The 21717-nt window shown below is 45.8% G+C and overlaps 2 protein-coding genes across 3 annotated transcripts in view; one reads left to right on the top strand and one right to left on the bottom strand.

The window, feature by feature from the left end:
- AIFM1 (apoptosis inducing factor mitochondria associated 1) overlaps window positions 1–4865 on the bottom strand; it is a 36557-nt gene extending 31692 nt beyond the window's left edge. Inside the window, exon 1 of one of the 2 annotated variants that reach the window (XM_059679464.1) lies at window positions 4602–4865. In XM_059679464.1, the coding sequence (XP_059535447.1) occupies window positions 4602–4707 (106 nt within the window). In that variant the 5' untranslated portion in view covers window positions 4708–4865. The remainder of the gene's footprint in view (window positions 1–4601) is intronic. The other variant, XM_059679463.1, reaches the window with a different exon arrangement.
- A 3497-nt stretch (window positions 4866–8362) lies between these two features.
- Window positions 8363–21288, top strand: RAB33A (RAB33A, member RAS oncogene family). Its single transcript, XM_059679332.1, has 2 exons — window positions 8363–9254; window positions 20702–21288. Exons 1-2 carry the CDS (start codon window positions 8997–8999, stop codon window positions 21155–21157), a joined length of 714 nt encoding a protein of 237 aa, XP_059535315.1. The 5' UTR covers window positions 8363–8996; the 3' UTR covers window positions 21158–21288.
- The last annotated feature ends 429 nt before the right edge of the window (window positions 21289–21717 follow it).

The raw sequence follows: 21717 nt of genomic DNA, 5'->3' as shown, positions 1-21717 counted from the left end.
TGAGTTTTGTCCCTCACCCCACCCCAAGTTTGGTTGCTGAAAATTTTTTTAAGTTCCATTGATTCCTCTAGATTAGAAGATCCTGAATTCAGAAATGATAACTTTATTTTAATATAATAGTAATGTGTTTATTCTGGTTTTGTTTGCTTTTCACAAACTGATAAAACTAAGAGTGTAGATTTAGGAATGTTCAGCAGTTTTTGCTTCAATATGCCCCCAAAAAGGATATTTATAAGTAAACTAATTTTTAAAAAAGTAAATTGGTTAACATTTAAACTACTGCTTGAAAAAACAAACTACTGCTGGAAAAGAAATGCAATATACACTATTATCATTAACAAACCAATTTTTTACATACCTACAAAGTGACTTTAATTTTGTAAAAGGTGATAAGTATTGTATGGTGTTGATATTTCCCACCATTTTTCTTTTACCTACAAAATTACTCCTACACTTCTCCCTACCCCCAGTGCTTTAAAACTTTAGGAAATTTTATATCATGACTGAAACATGCCTTTTCACTTGTCTTACTGATGTGGGAAAGCCAAATTAATCCTTGATTTCTCATTATTGCACCAATCTACTTGTTTCAGATTTTCTTCAGTCAGACCACAAATACAGAGGTAGTACTTTCTTTCTCAAACTTAGGATTCAATTATTTTATTTGATACATTTATATATTATAATATGATTGCCATTGTAGTGATAGTTAACGCCTCTATCTTATCACATTATAATTTCCTTTTGCTGGTTGAAATAATTAAGATCTAGTCTCTTAGCTAGCCTGATAATTATAATATGATACTATTGTCTATATTCATCATATTGTGCCAAGGATTCACTTCCTGAATAAATGTTACACAGAGCAACAGTTCCTAACAGATTGTAGGTTTGTTCAATAAATATTGGTTGAATTAATGAAGGAACAAACTAGAAATTCTTCCCAATTTTAGTGATAAGAAATAAACATTTTGAAGAATTCTTTGCAAAGAAGTTTTAGCCAGATCTTATTTACTTAAGGTTGCTTAATAATAAATCAGTAACCTCAAAATCACAGACTAGCATTAGAATACTACCTAAATCACCACTGAGTTCATTTCTGTAGATTTCAAAATCTCCTGTTTATCCATACTCCTGGAAGGCCTTTTCCAGAAATACATCCACACGATTGAGGCACCTAGGAATCTCAAATAAAGAGGTCTATATGCTCTTGAATCTTATCTTTGAATGTCAAAGAAAACTGATTTTTCTCTGACATGGATAAAACACAAGCAGGACAAGTCTAGGTGATCTATTCATTGTAGCTAGGCACTTCTTCATAAGGAATCCAACAACTATTTACCTTGATCAACCTCTGTATTTTTTTTTTTAGCATCAACCTTTGATGGAATTTTAGAAGAATCAGAATATAATAGCTATAGTAGAGTATGAACCACTCTGAAGAAAGGTCAGAGGAAAAATGATTCAGATGACAAAAAGAAAGGAAGAAAGAAAGAAAATTTAACTGTTCTGCAAAGTTAAGCCCTTTAAAGTACTAGAGTTCAATCACTGAGAATTTATCACATGCCAGAGAATGTACAAAATGCTGAGGAGAAAAAATAAATAGGACATGATCCCTGTCCTTGGGGAGTGCACAGTGTAGGAGGGGAGAATGACTCTATTCTATCAGAAAACGGGCTTGATACAAATCATAGGAGACTCAAGGTCACTCAGTCTATTTTATTAATCCTTAGGTCAGTGGAAAAGAAGGAAAAGAATCATTATCCATTCAAAATAGTACTTCCCAAATTTGCCTGATCATATTAATTACATCAAGGAGTTTATTAAAATATAAATTCCCAGGCCTCTCTCCTGGAGATTCTCATTCGGTAGGGTTGGGTTCCATCCTCCCCTCAATTTATATGACCATGCAACTTTGGAATGATCATACTGTAACTGGAGCAATGCCCTTAAATGTTAGAAAATATAATATATGAACTGGTTGCAGAAAAGGCTGACTTGCCATAGATTTTCTTCTGGAAAGCTTTGCCTCAGCAGAAAGCGTGGGAAAAGGCTCATCTTCTAGGCTTCAAAAGAAAGTATCATTTGGCAGTGTCCAGGAAGTCTGGTTCCTTACACACAAGGAGTTCAATTTCCTTTTTATGTATTTTATTTTTTTTTTATTTTTAGAGAGAGAGAAACATTGATGTCAGAAACATCAATCAGTTGACTCCCATATGTGCCACCGCAGGGGATTGAACCCGCAATCTGGGGATGTGCCTGACCAGGAATGGAATCGGCCACACTTTGGTGCATAGGATGAAGACACTCAACCAACTGAGCCACACCAGCGAGGGCCCAATTTCCTTTTTAAGGAGGTGAGAAGGATTCTGAGTAGAGGAAAATGTTCAAACATTTGACCCCTCTGGTCAAGGATCTGTGATCAGTTTGATCACATGGGCAGCACAATGTTTGTCGACCAAATAAAAATACTACAGAACAGAAAATATATATTTCCTAACCGATCTGCTCCTCCTTGGTGCCGAATGCAGGCATACTGGTAAAGTGGTGACTATTAATTACCTTCAATCATTTTTGGAAAGAAGCAGAACACCCAAAATAAAGTAAATAAATGGTACCAATTACGGTTTTAAGGGGGAAAAAAAGGCAACACAAAATGAAAGTGAACCTGACAATGGTGACAGATGTGGAGGTAGATTTAAAGTTTGCTAACATCCTGGCAGAGAATTGAAGGGGGAGAAGGTAAAAAAGGAGGAGGAAAATGGCATATAAACAAACAATGCCTCTTTCCCACCTATGCAAAAATATATGGCAGATACAACTATGTGAAAAAGACATCAGATTAAAAGCAATTTGTAATGAGGCCACAAAGCATGGTAAATTCATAAAATGACAATCATTTCTTTTTGAAATTGTAACCTCAGCCCCATCTATTTCTAAAGGGATATGATGTTATATTCTGGTGCTTGGCCAAAAGGCAAAGAATAAGTGTATCCAAAGAGATGGATGGATATGTCAAGACGTCAGAATATATTCTACAGCAGAGTACCTTCATACAAAGTTATTCAGTGGGGAAAAAGACATTTTGAGTCTGTAATTTTTCAGTACTAGCTCTAATATCACCAACCAGCTTCAAATGTCTAGTAAATCAATATAACTTTGGAAATCCATATTTAATTGTGAAAACTTTTCATCAGACTTCAGAATGCTGGTAAATGTTTGAGTTTTAAGCAAAATAAGTGCACAAAGTTTGAAAGGCCAATGTGGATGAAAAGCTTCAGCTTACCAAAATTTCTGTGCAACTTGCATAGAGCTACCTCATTTCATTGCACAAACCCATACATACATACAGATGCCATCATAGACAGGGTATTAGTTTAAAAGCCACGGTAGAGGTTTTTTAAGTTCCATGGGCAATATGTCTTAGGACATATCTCAGATACACACCCATCAGGAAACATTTTCTTCAGGCATAGCAACTGGAAAAACTTTTCAAATGCACCTTTCCAAATATAATAAGAGAAGCATTTTCCACTTTTTATTTTTAAATCACCCAGAAGGTGGTTGCATGTTGGAAAGGTCTCAAAGGATAACTTCTGACATTGCAAATGTGAGTGTCCTCAACAGTCATTCAAAAACCACTGATTTAAAAATAAATAAACCCACACCTCCTACAGGTGGATAATTCTTTACCTCCATGAAATTGTGCTGATTGAAAATGAGCAGGCACAAGACATGCTCCGATAAATTCAGAGATATCTGAAGCACAATGGGCTAAAGAGCAGTGTGGAGTTGAAGCAAGGGTTTAGGGCCCTAGAGACTGGCAAACTATCCTTTGCTCTACCTATTAATTAAGTACATGACCTTGGGCAAGAAAATTTCACCTCTCCGTGCCTCGGTTTATTACCTATAAAATGAATGGGTTGAACTTTACCACAGAATCCCTTCCAGCTCTAAAATCTGATGAAACAACTTCATGGAAAGCAAACACTATGCGTTCTACAAACTCTTTCTTGGAAGCATTAAAGACCACCAAGAATTACACTGACCAGACACCTCAAATTAATTATGGGTCAACTCTCCTGGTGTCCGGAGCACACCTCACTCACTCTTTACTTGCAATGCACTGTTTGTGTTTCACAGGCCACTCAAATCTACGGATCTCATCTGGGGTTTGGAAGGTAGAGCAGGTAATATCCCGATTTACAGAAGGAACTAAGGCGTGGGGCTTAAATGTTCTGTTTAAAGTCTCACAGTCGTAAATGACAAAGTCTACTTAACCTCATTGTCTAAAAAAGTGGACAAGGGGTGGCCCGGAGGTGGCATTGGATAACACTAAACATCCAGCTATTCTGTTATAATTGAACAGCAAATCCTCCCAGGAAAAGGCCTCGAGCCAACTACTGGGTTCAATTCCCTTGAAGGTCAGGTGCGCACAGCTTGCAAAACTAATGGATCCCGCCAACTTGGAATTCATGCGACTGTGAGCGTGTTAAGTTTATCCGGGTGTGGGGGCGGGAAGAGCTGCGAGGCTTTGGGAGCCTAAGCAGCCCAGGCCCTTGGTCTAAGGAGGTGGGGGTTGCCCGGTATGGGTCAGTCACCTGGAAGCCGGTTCCTTTGCCTCGGGCCTCGGACGCACATAGTCCGCACCAAGGGCGCCAGCTTCTGCTTCAAAGCACCCGCGGCCAGGCTTCCACACCGGTACATTTCGGCAGCCGCTACTCAGGACCTCCTCCTTCCTTTCTTCTCACGCACTGACCGGTCAAACACCCTGGGCCCAGGCCCACTCCCCCCCCCCTCCGCTTCACGCACACGCACTCCACGCAGGCTCCTCCTTACAGCTCCGGGTGGGCATTGGACAGTTCAGCAGGTTTGCTAGAACTGGGGAAGAGGAAGTGCTACCGGAGACCTACTGCGCAGGCCTAGTACTCAGCTCCGCATTGTGATTGGCCCACACGGGGAGAAGGTTTGCGCATGCGCCTAGTTTCTCCCAAGCTTGCAAAGTCCGCGCTGGACTTGCTGTAAGTTTCCACGGATGGGGAGCAGTGAGTTCAGCTGAGCGAGTTCAGAAAGCCGTCCAAGCTGAGACCCGTAGGGCCGCTTGGCCTGGCTTTTGTGGCCAGTGCTGCCGCTGTGTTGTTGGAGGAAAATGATAACAGCACCTCACGAAGCATGGCCCCAGCACTGAATTTTGTTCTTTTGTTTTAGACCACAAGCTACTGGGTACTAAGCCTTCCGGATTCTCTGGCTTGACTCCACTTCCAGTCTTAACATATAGGTCCGAGCTGGGTCTCCCGGTTTCCCAGTTTTAGATTGATCTTTTACAAATTGCTGGCACTTTCCCACCCAACCTCTGCTTCTAGGGCAAGTATTCATTCCGCTCTCTCTTGCCCCATATCGCTTTTATATTGTGCAATTCTAATTCCTAGATGCTGTATCGGGTGCTGCGGAAAGTCTCCTGTCAATCTTCCGTGCTTGAGAGCAGGATGCTGGCAAAGTTTTCATGCTTCAGACACTGTGAGAATTCCTAAACAGGACTTTTAGAGTTGGGGCACGGCGGGGGGGGGGGGGTGTGGGTAGGTGCGGTGACTGAGTATAAATAGGTGTTTTGACTCTACCAAATGTAAGCTAAATTGGAAATAAAATTTTGGCTGTATGCAAAACATAACATATGTCTTTTCTCAAAGTTTTGGATTACGTATTCATTTAACAGGTATTTATTGAACACTTGCCACTTGGCCATTACTATGAAGGGGGATCTAGAGGTTTATGAAAAGTATAGGAAGTGGTCACTATATAGTTGGGGAGATGACATATACTGGTCATTTAAAATATATATGTGATGTAGTACCAGAGCAAGAGAAAAGACTATGAGATGGGATAGCTAAGGAAGGACTTCACGCAAGAAGTATTACTTGAGCCTGTCTTCAAGGATGAGTAGAAAAATTCAAATAGTGGAGGAGGAGAAATGATATTTCAGATGGTGAATACACTGGGACCAAAGGAAATGTTTTTAGTGTTTATACACCGTTAACTGTGGATGCAGTCTGCCCCAGGTTGAATCCTGGCCCTGCCACTTGGGCATGTCACTTAGCTATGCCTCACTTTCCTCGTCTACTAAATCTCACAGGTTTGATATGAAGATTAAATGAGAAAGCACCATGCTATTTAAATTAAAAGGCTTGGAGGTATAAAAATGAACAAAACCCAGTACATTTTCAGGCGACAATGGCAGGGAGTACATACTAGGAAGTTAATAGGGACAGGTTAATAATGTGGGACCAGATTTGAGCTAGCCAAATATTTTGTCCTTAATCTTGTAGGTGATTACATTTTTTTTTTTTAGTAAAATAGGGATAGAGGGTGAAATTACAAAGGCATTGTTTTAGAAAGTTTAATTCAGGAAGCAGTCTTTACTGGGTGAAAATGATTCAGAGTTCCCTTACTCATTTAGGATAATGTTCAGGAGGGGAGGAGAATGAGGAGAGTGGGAAATCAACCAAAGAATACGTATGCATATGATACATGCATAGCCTTTTGACACAGACAATAATAGTGGGGTGAAGGCCTAGGGGGGCGGGGGCAGAGTAGGAGGCAAAGGTGGGGAAAATGAGGGACATCTGTAATAGAAATAGAACAAAAGAAACAAAATATAGGATAATGGGTGTTCAGAAGTACAGGAATGTATAACTTTTTTAGATTTTTAAATTGATTTTAGAGAGGGGAAGGAGGGGAGAGAGAGAGAGAGAAAGAAACATTGATACAAGAGCAAAACATCCATCAACATCCATGGGCTGCCCCCTCCCCCCCACCGGGGATGGAGCCAGGCTCCTGCATTCAAACCAGCAACCCCTGGGTGCACAGGCCAATGCCTAAGCAACCCAGCCATACAGGCCAGGGCTACTCTTCTGTAGATAATGATTACCAGATTTAGCTTCAAATGCAGAGAAGAATGCTGCTGAAAACTATTACCTAGACATTAGCCAAAAAAAAATGATGATAGCTATCCACACTATAAAATGAGAATTGGTATTCATAATGATGACCTTGGTTTAGTCAACAAAGATTAAATCCTTCTTGAGATGGTTTTAATATTGAATAGCATAATCTAGGATTTTAGAAATGGGTGACCCACATATATGTGTAAAGAGTTAGCTATAAATATATCTGCTAACTCAGCTAAAAAGCTTGTTAACTAGAAGACCCTGTCTTCCTAACCATTTTGTGTAACCTGGACTTGGCTGAGCAGTTGCATTACAGACCTATCAATGATGCATTGAATTGTTTTTTTTCTTTTTAAAAAAATTGTTTTTCTCATATTGGGATGGATTTAGTCACGTTTGTCTCTTCTGCAGCTCAGCCTTACATACAAATAAGATGGCAGCTCATGTGTGCTGCTGGAATCCCTGACCCTGATGGCATTAGCAAACAGCTCATATTGGTGCTATTGGCATATGTCAATATTATTCCTATGACATATGTGGGAGGATGGATAAAGTCTTAAAAGCAAACATAAAGAGGGTACAATGTATTGTATGTAAATTATACCTCAGTAAAATTATTTCAAACAAATTCTGAACCTGAAGTCACTTTCAGGGGAGGGAATACTCATCTTGACCAAGATGTGTGATGCTTAGTAAGCTTTGGGAAGCTGCCCCCTAATACCATAAGAAAGTTCTGTTCATTTATCATCTTCCAAGCATAATCTAGGCTTCTGGAAAATTAGACCCAACCACTTTCTTCTACATTCAGTTGTAGAGGGGTGAACCCTCGGTTTGCAGTTCCTTTTGACACTCCACCATTCTAGAAGGACATGATTGTATGGAGAGCGCGGGAATGCAAGACACTATGAGGTTATGCCTTGTCCCAAGATCCCTCCACCTGGGCCTGAAATGGTTAGTCCCGGGAACAAAGTCCCCTTTTGCTGGAGCTGCCACCACTAGCTTCCCCCCTCCCTTACTCCCTGTTTGGCCCTCTCCCACGGCGGGCCTTCCCCATTGGCCAGTCAAACACAACTGACTGCAGCAGCCAATGGGAGTCGCTCTCCTGAACATTCAGAGGATGGGTGCTCGTGGTGTGATGAGGGGGAGGTTGGCGCCTGGCACGCGCCCCTCTACATCTGGCAAGTCTATGACAGAAACAGTAACTCCCCCTACACACGCACACCAGGGTCCCCTGGCTCCCTCCTCTCAGCTGCGCGGGCCTCCGCTACCCGAGGCTTGTCTTGGCAGCGCCCTCCCGGGCTCCTCCTCGGGGCTCGCGAGTGCACCTGCTTCCTCTATAAGAGAGCATCCCTTTATCCCAAGGCTCGGGACGGGGCCAAGACGGCTCGGCTCAGTGTCTCCGCCCCGCCCAGTAGAGTAATGTTGCTGCAAGGCCGAAGTGCTCCAGAGATGCCTTAGGGTGCAGCTTTGTCCTCCCCAGCTATGCTCCTGGCCCGCTGACCCCCGCGTGCTTCAAGAGAGTGGGGGTGGGAAAGCCCGAGATCTATAAGCTAAATGCGGGCGAGGAGAAGGGAAGACCATCCCGTAGTGGTGTGCGCCGCTCTCCCCACCCCCCTTTCCTCATAGGCGTCCTCCCTGCGGTGTATCCTTGGGGACCGGGCAAGGGAGGATCCTAGCCTAAGGCGCGGCAGCAGCTATGGGCGCGCTGTGGGTCTCAAGCCCGAGTCTGGTCTGAGGCACAGGCAGAAGGAGAAGGCTCGCGGCTTGCTGTCTCTCTTCCATGCCTCCCTTCCCTGCCTGGCTTTTGTGTTGGTGCTTCGGAAATGTGGGGAGGGTGAGCTGGAGGAGAAGGAGGGGGACCTAGGTTGAGAGGCACCCCCTGCACGCGCGCGCGCACGGTGCCGGCGCACGCACACACGCGCGGACACACACTCACGGACACGCACACACACGCACAAAGCTCGCTCGCCTCGAGCGCACTAACGTGGCCGTTTTCTTTGTGTGGAGCCCTCAAGGGGGGTTGGGGCCCCAGTTTGGTCCCGTCCTGGGGAGATGGCGCAGCCCATCCTGGGCCATGGGAGCCTGCAACCTGCCTCCACCGCTGGTCTGGCATCCCTGGAGCTCGACTCGTCGCTGGACCAGTACGTGCAGATTCGCATCTTCAAAATCATCGTGATTGGGGACTCCAACGTGGGCAAGACCTGCTTGACCTTCCGCTTCTGCGGCGGGACCTTCCCGGACAAGACTGAAGCCACCATCGGTGTGGACTTCAGGGAGAAGACCGTGGAAATCGAGGGCGAGAAGATCAAGGTGATGCAGCCGGTCAGGTCCAGGAAGGGTGGGCTCTGGGAGGGGGCCTCGCCTGAGGCTTGGATCTAGTGGTTGTGAAGCCTCAGACGCGTGGCTGTGTCGCTGTTTGCTGAGCCCAAGACCCTTGGCACCTCCTCATCCCCCTTTTCCTCTCTCAGCCGCGGGGTTCCAACCTCACCCGTTTTGGGGGGCAGGCCGGAGTAGGTGCATTCATGCCCTCTGCCTCTACCTGACAGCTTCCGCCAGGAAAAGCATGTGTGATACCATCCTTACCCTGTGCCAGGAGCAGCGGCACCTGTGGGCAGAGGGAGGCAGGAGGGAGTCGGTCCTGGTGTGGGATGGATCCCAAAGCACTTTACATATCTTGAGGTCTCTTCTACCTCTTGGGGGCCAATAGGCTGCAAACCCCCACTCTGGTTAAGGCATTAGAGGGGAGGAAAGGATGGAAATCCATAGAAAATTACAGTTTATGGTTACTGTTGGGGCTGAAATGGAATAGGGGTGGAGTAGGATGGTTCTGGCACAAAGTCATGAACCCTTTCAAAGAAACGGAGACAGGGTCACCCACCAGCCCTTCATAATAGACAAAACTACTTCTTTTGGAACAGTCCTTCTCAAATTTGTCGCTATTCGCCATTACTCATTGTGTCGGTATTGTCTTCAGCAGGCCTTTGTAAAAATGCAGAGCAACTTATCTGAGGGTCAACGGAAGTGTCTTGGTCCTCCCTTCTCAGTAGTTAATGAAGTAGCCTAAGTACAGATATTCTTGTCTGACCATTTGTACTCACTTTTGGTTCAGAAAAGGTGGAAACTCAATAGGACAGGAATAGTTCAATGCGCAGAGGCTAGTGGGAGGGAGGACATGACAAGGGCAGCTTCATGTGTCAGGGGAGTAGGAAGGGGGCAGGTCCATGGGTAGGAAAGTCACCTCAAAAGACACTGTGCACTAAAGACCAACTCCACTGGACCCATAGCTGACCTTTTCTTGAGCTTATGGTCAGACCCCGTCAGGTAAAGGTTAAAAGCTCCCTCCTGCTGGTCAAAAGCCAAATACCACAAGGCCCATCTTCAGAGTGATATGGAGAGAAGGGCTTAGCAACTGGGGAAAATGATGAAAAACATTGTAAACTCTGCAAGATTCTTGACTTCTTGGTTTTCACAATGAACGTGTTTTATTTTTTTAAATGTTTTTATTGGTTTTATGTGGGTTTTTAAAAATATATTTTATTGATTTTTTTACAGAGAGGAAGGGAGAGGGATAGAGAGTTAGAAACATTGATGAGAGAGAAACATCGATCAGCTGCCTCCTGCACACTCCCTACTGGGGATGTGCCCGCAACCAAGGTATATGCCCTTGATTGGAATCGAACCCGGGACCCTTGAGTCCGCAGGCCAACGCTCTATCCACTGAGCCAAACCTGTTAGGGCTACAATGAATGTGTTTTAAAATGGCTTCAGAAACTGGGCCAAGATGCTAGATGTTTCAGGAAGATGGACAGCTCAGTATTGATAAGGGAGAGCTCTCTAGAACAACTGAGTCCCAGGGTCAGGAATATAGGGCACTGTTTTGTAATAGTGATCACTTTCAGCCCTTGCATTTTTGGAGGAATTGCTACATTTCTTTTTCAAAGTCAAAGTAGGTATCTGTCTTTTTCCTCTCCCAGGGCTTTATGTTGACGGTTGCTTGTTTAGGACTTTCTCTGGGGTGTCTAGCTTCTTTAATGTAAAGTTGTAAGATTCTGGAATTTCTAAAGCATGCCTTAACAATCCAAAGTAGAAATATACTTATGGATGTGCTCTTAGACCCTTAAGACCCTTAAAATGTAATGCTACTGCCTGTTTAAAATCAAGTGTCACATTGAGCCAAGCAGCTCTCTGGGTTTAAGAGAGGGGAAAGAGGTCCACCTGAAATTTACATGGAGGAAAAAGGAAGTGTTTGGGAGTCTGGGGGAGAAGAGAGGAGGAAACTAGAAAGTGTAAAATGGGAGGTGAAAATGAGTGGAAGAGGGTCACCACCCAATGCCCTTGGGGAAATTTTTAAAAGTTTCCTTCCCTTACAACAGCCCAATACTTAGCCAAACTGGATTTTACAGTCTCTGCCAAAGATTCTGGACTTTTCCCAAGGGGCAGAGCCTGTGACAGTGTGAGTCACTAGAAACAGAGCTGAGCAGGACACCACGTGCAGAGAAGTGCTCAATACAGGCTTTTTAGGGGAAGATGATATTTCAAGAGGGTGAAACCTTGTGACACTTCTGAAGGAGCTCTCTGAGGGCAGATTCTGAAGGATCTCAGGGTGAGCTATGGGAGTGGGGAGATGCTGACCCTGCCTCATCTAAAGCTGCTGCAACCTCAGGGCCAAAGCCAGCAGGCGAAGACCAGCTTGTCCGTGGGAAGATGGCAGAGCGTGGCAGTGAGCACATGATCTCAAAGGAGATTTGGCCCCACACTCCGGCTGGCCTGGAGTTTCTCAAGAAACAAGTAACAAAACCACACTAGGAGGTGGCTGCCAAAGGCTTCTCCCTTTGGGGGAGAGAGAAAAGTCCTGTGTGCCAGGCTGAAGTGGCCCTAGACCACAGCCAGCAATAGAAGGCTGTCAGGCTATAAAATGCCAGCTCTCAAAGGAGCCTGGGAAAGAGGACTCAGTGAGCTCTTCTTAGTCCAAGAGTAGGGTGTGGCCTCTACTGGGCTGCTTCCCTGTGTCCCAGGGTAGCATATACCGTCAATCCCTGTTGGGGGATGACTGATTCAGCACATTTGGGACAACTCTCTTAATTACCAGGGCCATCCCTGAGGCTTTGAAACCCAATTTGGTGTCTCCATTCAATGTGTCTTCACACGCTCCCCATCATAACATTTATAATCCAGTGTTTACTAGTTAACATGAGCATCAAGAAAAGCCTCCAATGAGTAAATAATAATACTACTACTACTAATAAACTCCTGCTTTGTGAATAAACCAAGAGCCCAGACTGGCTACTCTACATGCACTACCATATTTGATCTTCACAGCAGACCTATGAAATTAGGACTGTCATTATCATTCCTGTTTATAGATAAGGAGATCAAAGTTAGAGAGATTAAATAACTTGCTCAAAGGCATATGGATCTGAGCTTTAGTCTTTGACCTTTGAACCTAACCAAGCACTTCACCACCTCATTATCCTGCCTTCCTCGTGACAGGACCAGTATTGCAACCTAGATTCAGAGCCCATGCTCTCTACCACCTCACTCTACCCTCAGGGGCAATATCTGGCCTGGGGGAGTGTGCACAGGGGCAAGTGGCATCCAGCATAGCAGCCTGATAGTCTCTTCTAGGCCAGGGGACCAGGGTTATAGTCCCAGGACCCAGAATCCTTCAAGGTGTCTCCTTTAACTGCACCCCAGACACTGAGCTGAGTACCTAGGTTTTACTTTTTGTACTTTGACTGTCTCAAGCCGTGAGAATCAGAAAATGTTCAGAGATAGAAGAGACCTTAGAGAACCTTTAACCCCACATCCACATTTTACAGATAGGAAACTGAGGCTCAGAGAGGGAAAGTGACATGCCTAAGATCACACAGGGCCAGGCCTACAACTCAGGTCTCCTATTTCCCTTCTGGTGATTTTTCAATAATAAATGCCTGCTCTGGGCTTGTCCTGCTGTCCATGCCTATGCAGTCACTTGTGACAGGGACACAGAGACACATCGTATGGGAAAGCTGACAGTCGCTCCTGACATCAACCTTGGTGGAGGCATACCCCAACCTCCAAAGAAAGAGTGGAGTTTCCCATAATGATCATTATGGAACTGTCTCCTTTAGCTTTAGCTAAGTCATATTGAGCCTGTCTCGGACTAGAAGCACTGGAAAATGCCAAATGGGGGTGTGTGAGGGGTGGGATGAAGGAGGTATTAGAGGGGAGACTCAGAACTAATTTTGGAGCCATTCTTTGTAAATTTTCATGGGAGCACTTCCTCCTCCCCAGTTTGGTTCCTTACACCTAGCACCCCCTCAGCCCTAACCCTGCGGACCAGGCAAACTGCAGGTTAGCCATGGCTGTGGGCAGGCGCCAACCAAGACTGTGGGTATCTCTTTCTCTGCTGATCATTTGAAAAATCACCTTCCTGTGTTACATTACCAAGTGGACGAAGGCTGAGCTAAGTGTTCCCTCAGAAGCTGCCTGCAGTCAGAATGACATCATGTCTTCCTTAGGGCTTCTGAGCTTCCATCTTCTGCCAGTTAGCTTAATGTTTAATTACCCATCAGTGTGTGTTTCTCTGCCTTGTTTCCTCGCTTTCTGTGCATTAGTTCCTCTTTGTTTCTGTCCTTCTTTGCCAACCGCTGGGGCAGCCTTGTGTGTATCTTAGACGCAGATGGGACAGTCCAGCTAGTGAAAAAGATATTTGTTTTAAACTATTCCCATCATCCACTCAGGCACCCTCAGGAGGTTACAGATGTATTTTTCTCCACTTTTCTACATCTACTCTCCCCCGCTGGCCTCCAACAAAAGGACATTCATGCATCATCTATGGAAAGATGCCAGATATGTTCCCTAGGGAAAAGAAATATCTGTGTCAGCTATGAGCATGTGCAGGGAGTGGGGGACTTGCTGAAGCTTGCTTAGGCAGTGGTGGCCCCAGGAAAACGATGAAAAAGGCTAGATTTATCTTTGGTAACTCCCCAGGATGTGCCCCTCGACCCTCCTCCAACATCCCTGTTATATTGATTGGACCTACCCCCAGCCACCATGGCAGGTTGCTTGCATTCCTCTGTCCTCCCCTCCCCACTGACTGCCTGTGCCTTGGCTCTATCTCATCAACAAGAAGCCAAGCTTTCTGCGCTTTCCAGGATGAGAACCAATGGGTCCAAGGAGCAGCTACTAGGGCAGGGCTGATGGGCCTTCTGAGTCAATAGCAACAACTAAGATGTGCAGAGCACTTTATATTTTGCAAAAGCTCTTTTTTCTTGTGTTATTTCATTTGCCTAGTCATTTATTCAGTTAGTAAGTGAAGGAGCTAGGAACCAGGTCTCCCAATTCCAAAACTGCTGCATTTCAACAGTGCCCGGTCAATTACTTGTTGGGCCAGACTTGATGGTGGAGGTTTGGGGCCGGGGAGGAAGGGAGAGTGTGTATTAGGCACTGTGCCATGTACTTACAAGTAATGCTAATCCTCACAGCATCACTACAAGATTCCTATGGTTATCCTTAGTTTCCAGGGGAGGACACTGAAGATAGACTAAGTTACTTGCCTAAGGACACCTAACTAGTAGTATGTAATTGGGCTGAGATTTGCATCCAAGTTGGTTTAACTCCATTACTTCCCACTGACCCTTGGAGAGAAAAGAGGACTGGAGGAGCATGTATGTGGTTAAGGGGCAGTTGTCCCCCCAGGGTCAACATGTAGATACAGTGCCCACAGGAAATGAATGATGGATGAGAGGAGTGCCAGCTGAAAAAGAGGAAGAAGGTGACAGGGGCCTATAAGGATGTTGAGAAGAATAGGAACATCAAACTTCCAAACAAAAATGAGGTCATGTGTGTGTCCAGTGAGCCTGACTGCTGTGCTCTTCCTTTTGTGATGGCTTTTTTGATTTTCTGCTGTGAGAAGCCTGCTTCCTGGCTCACTTCTCACCACAAACAGGGGCTCAAAGAGTTTGAAGTGGGATTTATAAAGAGCTAGAATGAGAGCAGTGCCTCCAGTTTAAATTCTGAGCCTCCAAATAAAAGCTTCAAGGCTCCCCGTAACATTGGAAAGGCAGAGTTGGCCTCCCTGTAGTTCCGGCAGCTCGGGTGGTGTACACAATTTTGAAGCCAAAGAAAAGCCAAACAACCAACCTACTCAGCCCCAAACACCTCACACACTCCCACCCCTGTTCTTGCTAGTGGCAGGTATTTTTAGAGTCCTGAGCTCATGGTGGTAAAGCATCTGCCATATGCCTGAGGGCTGCTAGGGATTCAGCCTTATTCAGAGGCAAGAGTTAGAGATCAGGATATTCTTGTGCTATACCTGTTCTCTTCCCACTGACCTCCATTCCTCCCCTGGCCTGCTCTCTCTTTCGTCCTGCTCAGAGGACCAGAGCAGTGGAAGAAATGAAAATCTTTTCTGGCTCTGCATGCCAAAGCAAATCAGTCTTCAAGGACTTATGTTTTTCACATAACCAAAGTTGAATGTTGTCTCTGAAATCACCTTGGCAGATACCTGGGATGCCAGACTGCTGGTAGTTTTGGTAGCTCAGGCCAAAACTGCTTGTTGATAATGATGACAGTTTCGACGACAACCATATTGATAAGTGATTGGATGCAGAAAAAGACAGCTTACAGTTTAGCTGGAGAGATGCCAAGAGCAATGATGAAACATCTAGAGAACAAATAAATATATTCTGAATGGTGTGGTATGGACTCAAAGGGCGCTAGAAATGCCTAGGAAAAGAGAATTTAAGAGAAGGTGGAGAAGGTTTTAGGAAGAAGGTGGGGGCATGAACCAAGCCTAGAAGAATGAACAAGATCTAGGTAGGATAATGAGGGGGCAACCGATTATGTAGGGAAGGTTGAACTAGCAGGACCAAAGGTACAGAGGAAATGAACCAGGTGTAGCTGAGTAGTTTGAAACGAGGTTGGGTGAAGTAAAATTACGGCAGACAGAATTTTCCATTTGATGCCACATGCAGAAGAAGGCTAACATAATTTCTTAATGAGATGGATGACATGCTGGAAAAGCAGGGATTTAGGAAGGCTAGTTTGAAAGCTGTATGAGGAAGCACTGGAGTAGAGACATCTAGAATCCAAAAAACTTCACTGTAGTCCAGAAGTGAGGAGAAGAGGGTCTGTCCTAGGGAAATGAAAATCAAAAAACAAGAGCGAGTGAATCTTCCCTGGTCGGTGTTGCTCAGTGGTTAGAGTGTCAGCTGGCACAACACAGAGTCAAGGGTTGGATTCCAGGTCAAGGGCACGTACCTGGGTTGCATGTTCACTCCTTGTCCCCTGTTGGGTCACGTGTGGGAGGTAACCAATTGATGTGTCTCTCTCATCTCTCTCTCTCTCTCTCTCTCTCCTCCCTCCCTTCCACTCTGTGCAAAGCAATGGGGAAAATATCCTCAGGTGAGGATTAACAACACCAAAAAAGAATGGGTGAATCTGAAGGTCATGCCAAAGGCATATATATGGTTGCCATGTCCACAGAGGGAATGAAGGGGAGCCTAGACAATGAAAATTGATGTTCAGAATGATGACTCTGGGGCCCTGTTAAGATCTTCACTGAGCAAGGAGATTCAATTATATTTACTAGATTACATTGACTGACCAATAACTCCAAATAAAGGCTATACTTCGTTTTAAGAACCACAGTAGTCAATTAGTGACCATAATCACATTTTCTTTGATAACTGAGAATTGCATAAGGCTTAGGGACCATCATTCTGCATATGAATTTCTCTTGTCCAAGATTTTGGATGTATAAAGAGAAATAGATTGGGCAGAATGTGTGTCGACTCCAGAGTGTCCCTTGGAAGTTGCGTCCTGGTATATGTTACTTATATCAGCATTTTTCCTTCATAATTTGGCCTTTATCCAAAAAGGTGAGATACAGAAGAAAAATCCAGTGAGCTAAATTATCATTTACATAACAAAGAAGTGAGCAAAATAAATTGAGCTAAAAGCTGAAATTTAAACACTAACTTTGTTTTCTTTAAAAAGTCATAAAAAAACCCAACAAAACCCAAAACAAAGTGATGAATACTTAGAGTAAAAATTTGTAAAAATACAACAACAAAAAAGAACCAAATAAATATTACCTATAGTCCCATTGCCCTTAAACAATCATTAGTGTTCTGTTGTATACACTTCCAGTCTTTCCTATGCATATGACTATGCTTAATTTTTTTAAAAAAAATTAGGACCATAGCATATGAAAACTTTCATATCCTGCTTTCACTTATATTTTGTGCACACTTCCTCCACCATTTATTCTTTGAAAACATTTTTTTTTGAGGTGAAAAGATTTTAATGGCTGCATAATAACTCTCTGTATAGCTATATAAACTTTAGCTATTCCTCTCCTACTGAGCATTTAGGATGTTTCCTGTTTGTTTTTTAAAAAAACATTTTTATTGATTTCTGAGAGAGAGAGAGAGAGAGAGAGAGAGAGAGAGAGAGAGAGATAAAAACATCAATGATGAGAGAGAATCATTCATCAGCTGCCTCCTGCACACCCCGCAATGGGAACTGAGCCCGCAACCTGGGCATGTGCCCTGACCAAGAATCAAACTGTGACCTCTTGGTTCATAGATCAACACTCAACCAGTGAGCCATTCCATCTGGGCCTGTTTTTATTTATTTATTATTATTATTTTTTAATCCTCACACGAGGATATTTTTTCCATTGATTTTTAGACTTAGTGGAAGGAAGGGAGGAAGGGGTGAGAGAGACACATCGATTGGTTGCCTCCTGCAAACGCCCTGGCCAGGACTCAGGGTTGAACTCGTAACCCTTCGGTCTGATTCTCTAACCACTGAGAACCAGCCAGGGCTGTTTCCTGTTTTTTAAAAAGTATAAATAACATGGTGATTAAGACTTTTGTACAAAATTTTGACCACATATCTGCTATTTCTTTTGTATATCTGGTAGATGATTGGAAGTGAGATTATAGGCTCAAAGAGTTTTTAACATTTTTAAGGTTCTTGATAACATTGCCAAATTGCCCTCAGAAAAGTTGATTCATGTACATGCCAGTTTTTGAACTAAAAACCATAAGGTTTTTCAACTCAAGATTTTCAACTAAAAATCTTAAGAAAAACTTTATAAATCCTGAAAGAAACTTCTCTCTATACTTTTATCCTATCTAATAATAGACAAACATGGTAATTGACTGTACCTTCGCTACGCCTCCCATTGGCCAATCAGCGTGATATGCAAATTAACTGCCAACAAATATGGTGGCTAATTTGCATACTGCAGGCAGGGCGGGTCAGCACCATCCCACCTGCCCCGCCACCATCCAGGCCTGCTATCTGCGACCCGGGGCGGCGGGAGTCCCCTGTGCAACCTGACCCGGAGAGGCGGGGCGGGACAGCATGGCTCCTCTGTCACCCCAGCTTCCTCATCACAGCTCCCTTGGGGGCCTAAGCCTTTAGTTGGACATCCTCCGAGGGCTCCCTAGCTTCCAGAAGGATGTCTGACTGCAAGCTTAGGCCTGATCCCCTGGGAAGTGGGCCTAAGTCGACAGGTGGACATCCCCCAAGGGGCCCTGGACTGCAAATGGGCGCAGGCTGGGCTGAGGGAACCACCACCCCCCCCAAGTGCACAAACTTTTGTGCACTGGGTCTCTAGTCCTATCTAATAAAAGAGAAACATGGTAATTGGCGTACGACCGCTACCCTTCCCATTGGCTAATCAGCGAGATACGCAAATTAACTTCCAGCCAAGATGGCGGCCGGCAGCCAGGCAGCTTGAAACTAACATGAGGCTTGCTTGCTTCAGTGATGGAGGAAACAAACGTTCCCCGCCTGCCTTGCCGGCCTCTGAGCCTGCAGTTTAAGAAACATTGTAACAAATATAGAAGCTAAACAAAACCCCAGAAACCTGCTTTCAGCGAGCTGGGATCTCAGAGCTGGAGTTATACATTGTTTTGATTATAGAACCAAAACAAACCAGATACCTTCTTTCAGCAGCAGAGGCCTCAGAGCTGGAGCCAGAGCTAAAGCTGGCCCAGAATGAAAAAAAAAAAAAGGAGCAGTTGGGAGCTTCAGTCGGCCTGAAAACAGCCCTCAGCCCCTCACCCAGACTAGCCAGGCACCCCAGTGGGGACCCCCACCCTGAAGGGTGTGTGACCAGCAGCAAACAGCCATCATCCCCTCACCCAGGCTGGCCAGGCACCCCAGTGGGGATCCCCACCCTGAAGGGTGTGTGACCAGCTGCAAACAGCCATCATCCCCTCACCCAGGCTGGCCAGGCACCCCAGTGGGGACCCCCACCCTGAAGGGTGTGTGACCAGCTGCAAACAGCCATCATCCCCTCATCCAGGCTGGCCAGGCACCCCAGTGGGGACCCCCACCCTGATCCAGGACACCCTTCAGGGCAAACCAGCCAGCTCCACCCACGCACCAGGCCTCTATCCTATATAGTAAAAGGGTAATATGCCTCCCAGCACCGGGATCAGCGAAGCCGAGAGGCCTCCCGGCACCGGGATCAGCGTGACAGGGGGCAGCGCCCCAACCCCCTGATTGCCCTGCGACTCTGTGACTCTGTGTGTGACGGGGGCGGGGCCACAACCTCCCTATCCGCCCTGCTCTGTTCGTGACAGGGGAAGGCACCCCAACCCCCTGATAAGCCCTGCTCTGTGCCTGATAAGGGGGAGCTCCCCAACCCCCTGATTGCCCTGCGGCTCTGTGTGTGACAGGGTGTGGCGCCTCAACCCCCTGATCAGCCCTGCTCTGTGTGTGACAGGGTGTGGCGCCTCAACCCCCTGATCAGCCCTGCTCTGTGTGTGACAGGGTGCGGCGCCCCAACCACCCCCCCCACAGGCCCTGCTCTGTGTGTGACGGGGTAGAGCCATAACCTCCCCATTGGCCCTGCCCTGAGTGTGAGAGTGGTGGCGCCCCAACCCCCTGATCAGCCCTGCTCTGTGCGTGACAGGGCAGCGCCCCAACCCCCTGATTGGCCCTGCTCTGTGCATGACAGGGTACGGAGCACCAACCCCCCTGATGGGCCCTGCTCTGTGCATGATGGGGTGGCGCCACAACCTCCCCATTGACCCTGCCTTGAGTGTGACAGGGGGTGGTGCCCCTACCCCCCAATCGGCCCTACCCTGAGCGTGACTGAGGGTGGCATTTCAACCTCCCAATCTGCCCTGCTGTGTGCATGACAGGGGAAGGCGCCCCAACTCCCCAATCGGCCCTGCTCTGAGCCTGACCAGGGTCTGCACCTAGGGATTGGGCCTGCCCTCTGCCACCCGGGAGCAGGCCTAAGCCAGCAAGTCGTTATCTCCGGAGGGGTCCCAGACTGCGAGAGGGCACAGGCCGGGATGAGGGACCCCCCGCCCCACCGAGTGCACAAATTTTTGTGCACCGGGCCTCTAGTATATATATAAAAGGCTAATATGCAAAGGGAGTTTGCCTGGGAGACTGGGAGTTCAATTGCTTGTTATGATGTGTGCTGACCACCAGGGGGCGGCACAGAACATGGTGGGACAGTGAGGGAGTGAGGGAAGGAGGAAGCAGGGAGGCAGGGAGGTGGGGAGGAGGGGAACCTGATCGGCCCTGATTGCAGGCCAGGCCTAGGGACCCTTCCCATGCATGAATTTCATGCACTGGGCCTCTAGCACTTTTATAAATCCATTCTGCCAATCTGTCAAAGAACTACTTCCTGTGTCACGGCTTGTCACCTCAGCTTTATAATGTCACAGAACCATGTTTTCTCCTGTCTATTCATGTTTCCTTTCCTGACTCCAAACATGGGCTTTTGTATCTTTCAGGTTCAAGTGTGGGACACAGCAGGTCAGGAACGCTTCCGCAAAAGCATGGTCGAGCATTACTACCGCAATGTGCATGCAGTGGTCTTTGTCTATGACGTCACCAAGATGACATCCTTCACCAACCTCAAAATGTGGATCCAAGAATGCAATGGGCATGCTGTGCCCCCGCTAGTACCGAAAGTGCTTGTGGGCAACAAGTGTGACTTGAGGGAACAGATCCAGGTGCCCTCCAACTTAGCCCTGAAATTTGCCGATGCCCACAACATGCTCTTGTTTGAGACATCGGCCAAGGACCCCAAAGAGAGCCAGAACGTAGAGTCAATTTTCATGTGCCTGGCTTGCCGATTGAAGGCGCAGAAATCCCTGCTCTATCGTGATGCTGAGAGGCAGCAGGGGAAGGTACAGAAACTGGAGTTCCCACAGGAGGCTAACAGCAAAACTTCCTGTCCCTGTTGAAACCAAATGATGTAAATACAAGATCAGTCATCACTAGAGTTTTTTCTTTCCCTTTTTTTCTGTGTCTGCATAACGCTGACACCTGCTTGTTTCCATACAAATTGATATTAAAATAGAATTTGTATAGATTATCACATGCCTTCATGTCTTGTTTTCCTCTGAGAAGACATTTCTGATTGTGATGAGTAGAAGAGGCAGCTTGCCCCACTGGAATAGTATGCCTGTGCCAAGGCATACTCCCTATCAGCCTTCTATGCCACTTGAAGATCTCATCGTCTGACTCACTTCTTCAGAACTAATTTATTAGTCCACTCAGTGTCATCAGTAGACAGAAACACCCAGAGGGCGTGGTATACAGCCCAGATATGGTTTCTTGAGTGCCAGTGCAGACAGCAGGATATATAAGACTTGAAAAATGTTTACTCACAAGTATTTCCTAGATTCCCTAGAGGAGGCTGCTCTCTCCTTATTTCCCAAAGTTTAAAAATAAAAAAAGTATAGGCAACCAGCTGCTTCCAAAGTAATTAGGGTCTTTTTCCCATGTTCTAAGCAGTCTCTGA

This window comes from Myotis daubentonii, chromosome X (genome assembly GCF_963259705.1).
Source record: "Myotis daubentonii chromosome X, mMyoDau2.1, whole genome shotgun sequence".
Taxonomy (NCBI): domain Eukaryota; kingdom Metazoa; phylum Chordata; class Mammalia; order Chiroptera; family Vespertilionidae; genus Myotis; species Myotis daubentonii.
Note: the sequence above shows the minus strand (reverse complement) of the source record. Positions and strands in the feature narration are given on the sequence as shown.

Bases quoted from the DNA above. Each gene is read 5' to 3' on its own strand.
- RAB33A (XM_059679332.1), top strand. From the start codon at position 8,997: ATGGCGCAGCCCATCCTGGGCCATGGGAGCCTGCAACCTGCCTCCACC. The intron at 9,255-20,701 runs GTGATGCAGCCG...TGTATCTTTCAG, and splicing joins TCGAGGGCGAGAAGATCAAG to GTTCAAGTGTGGGACACAGC.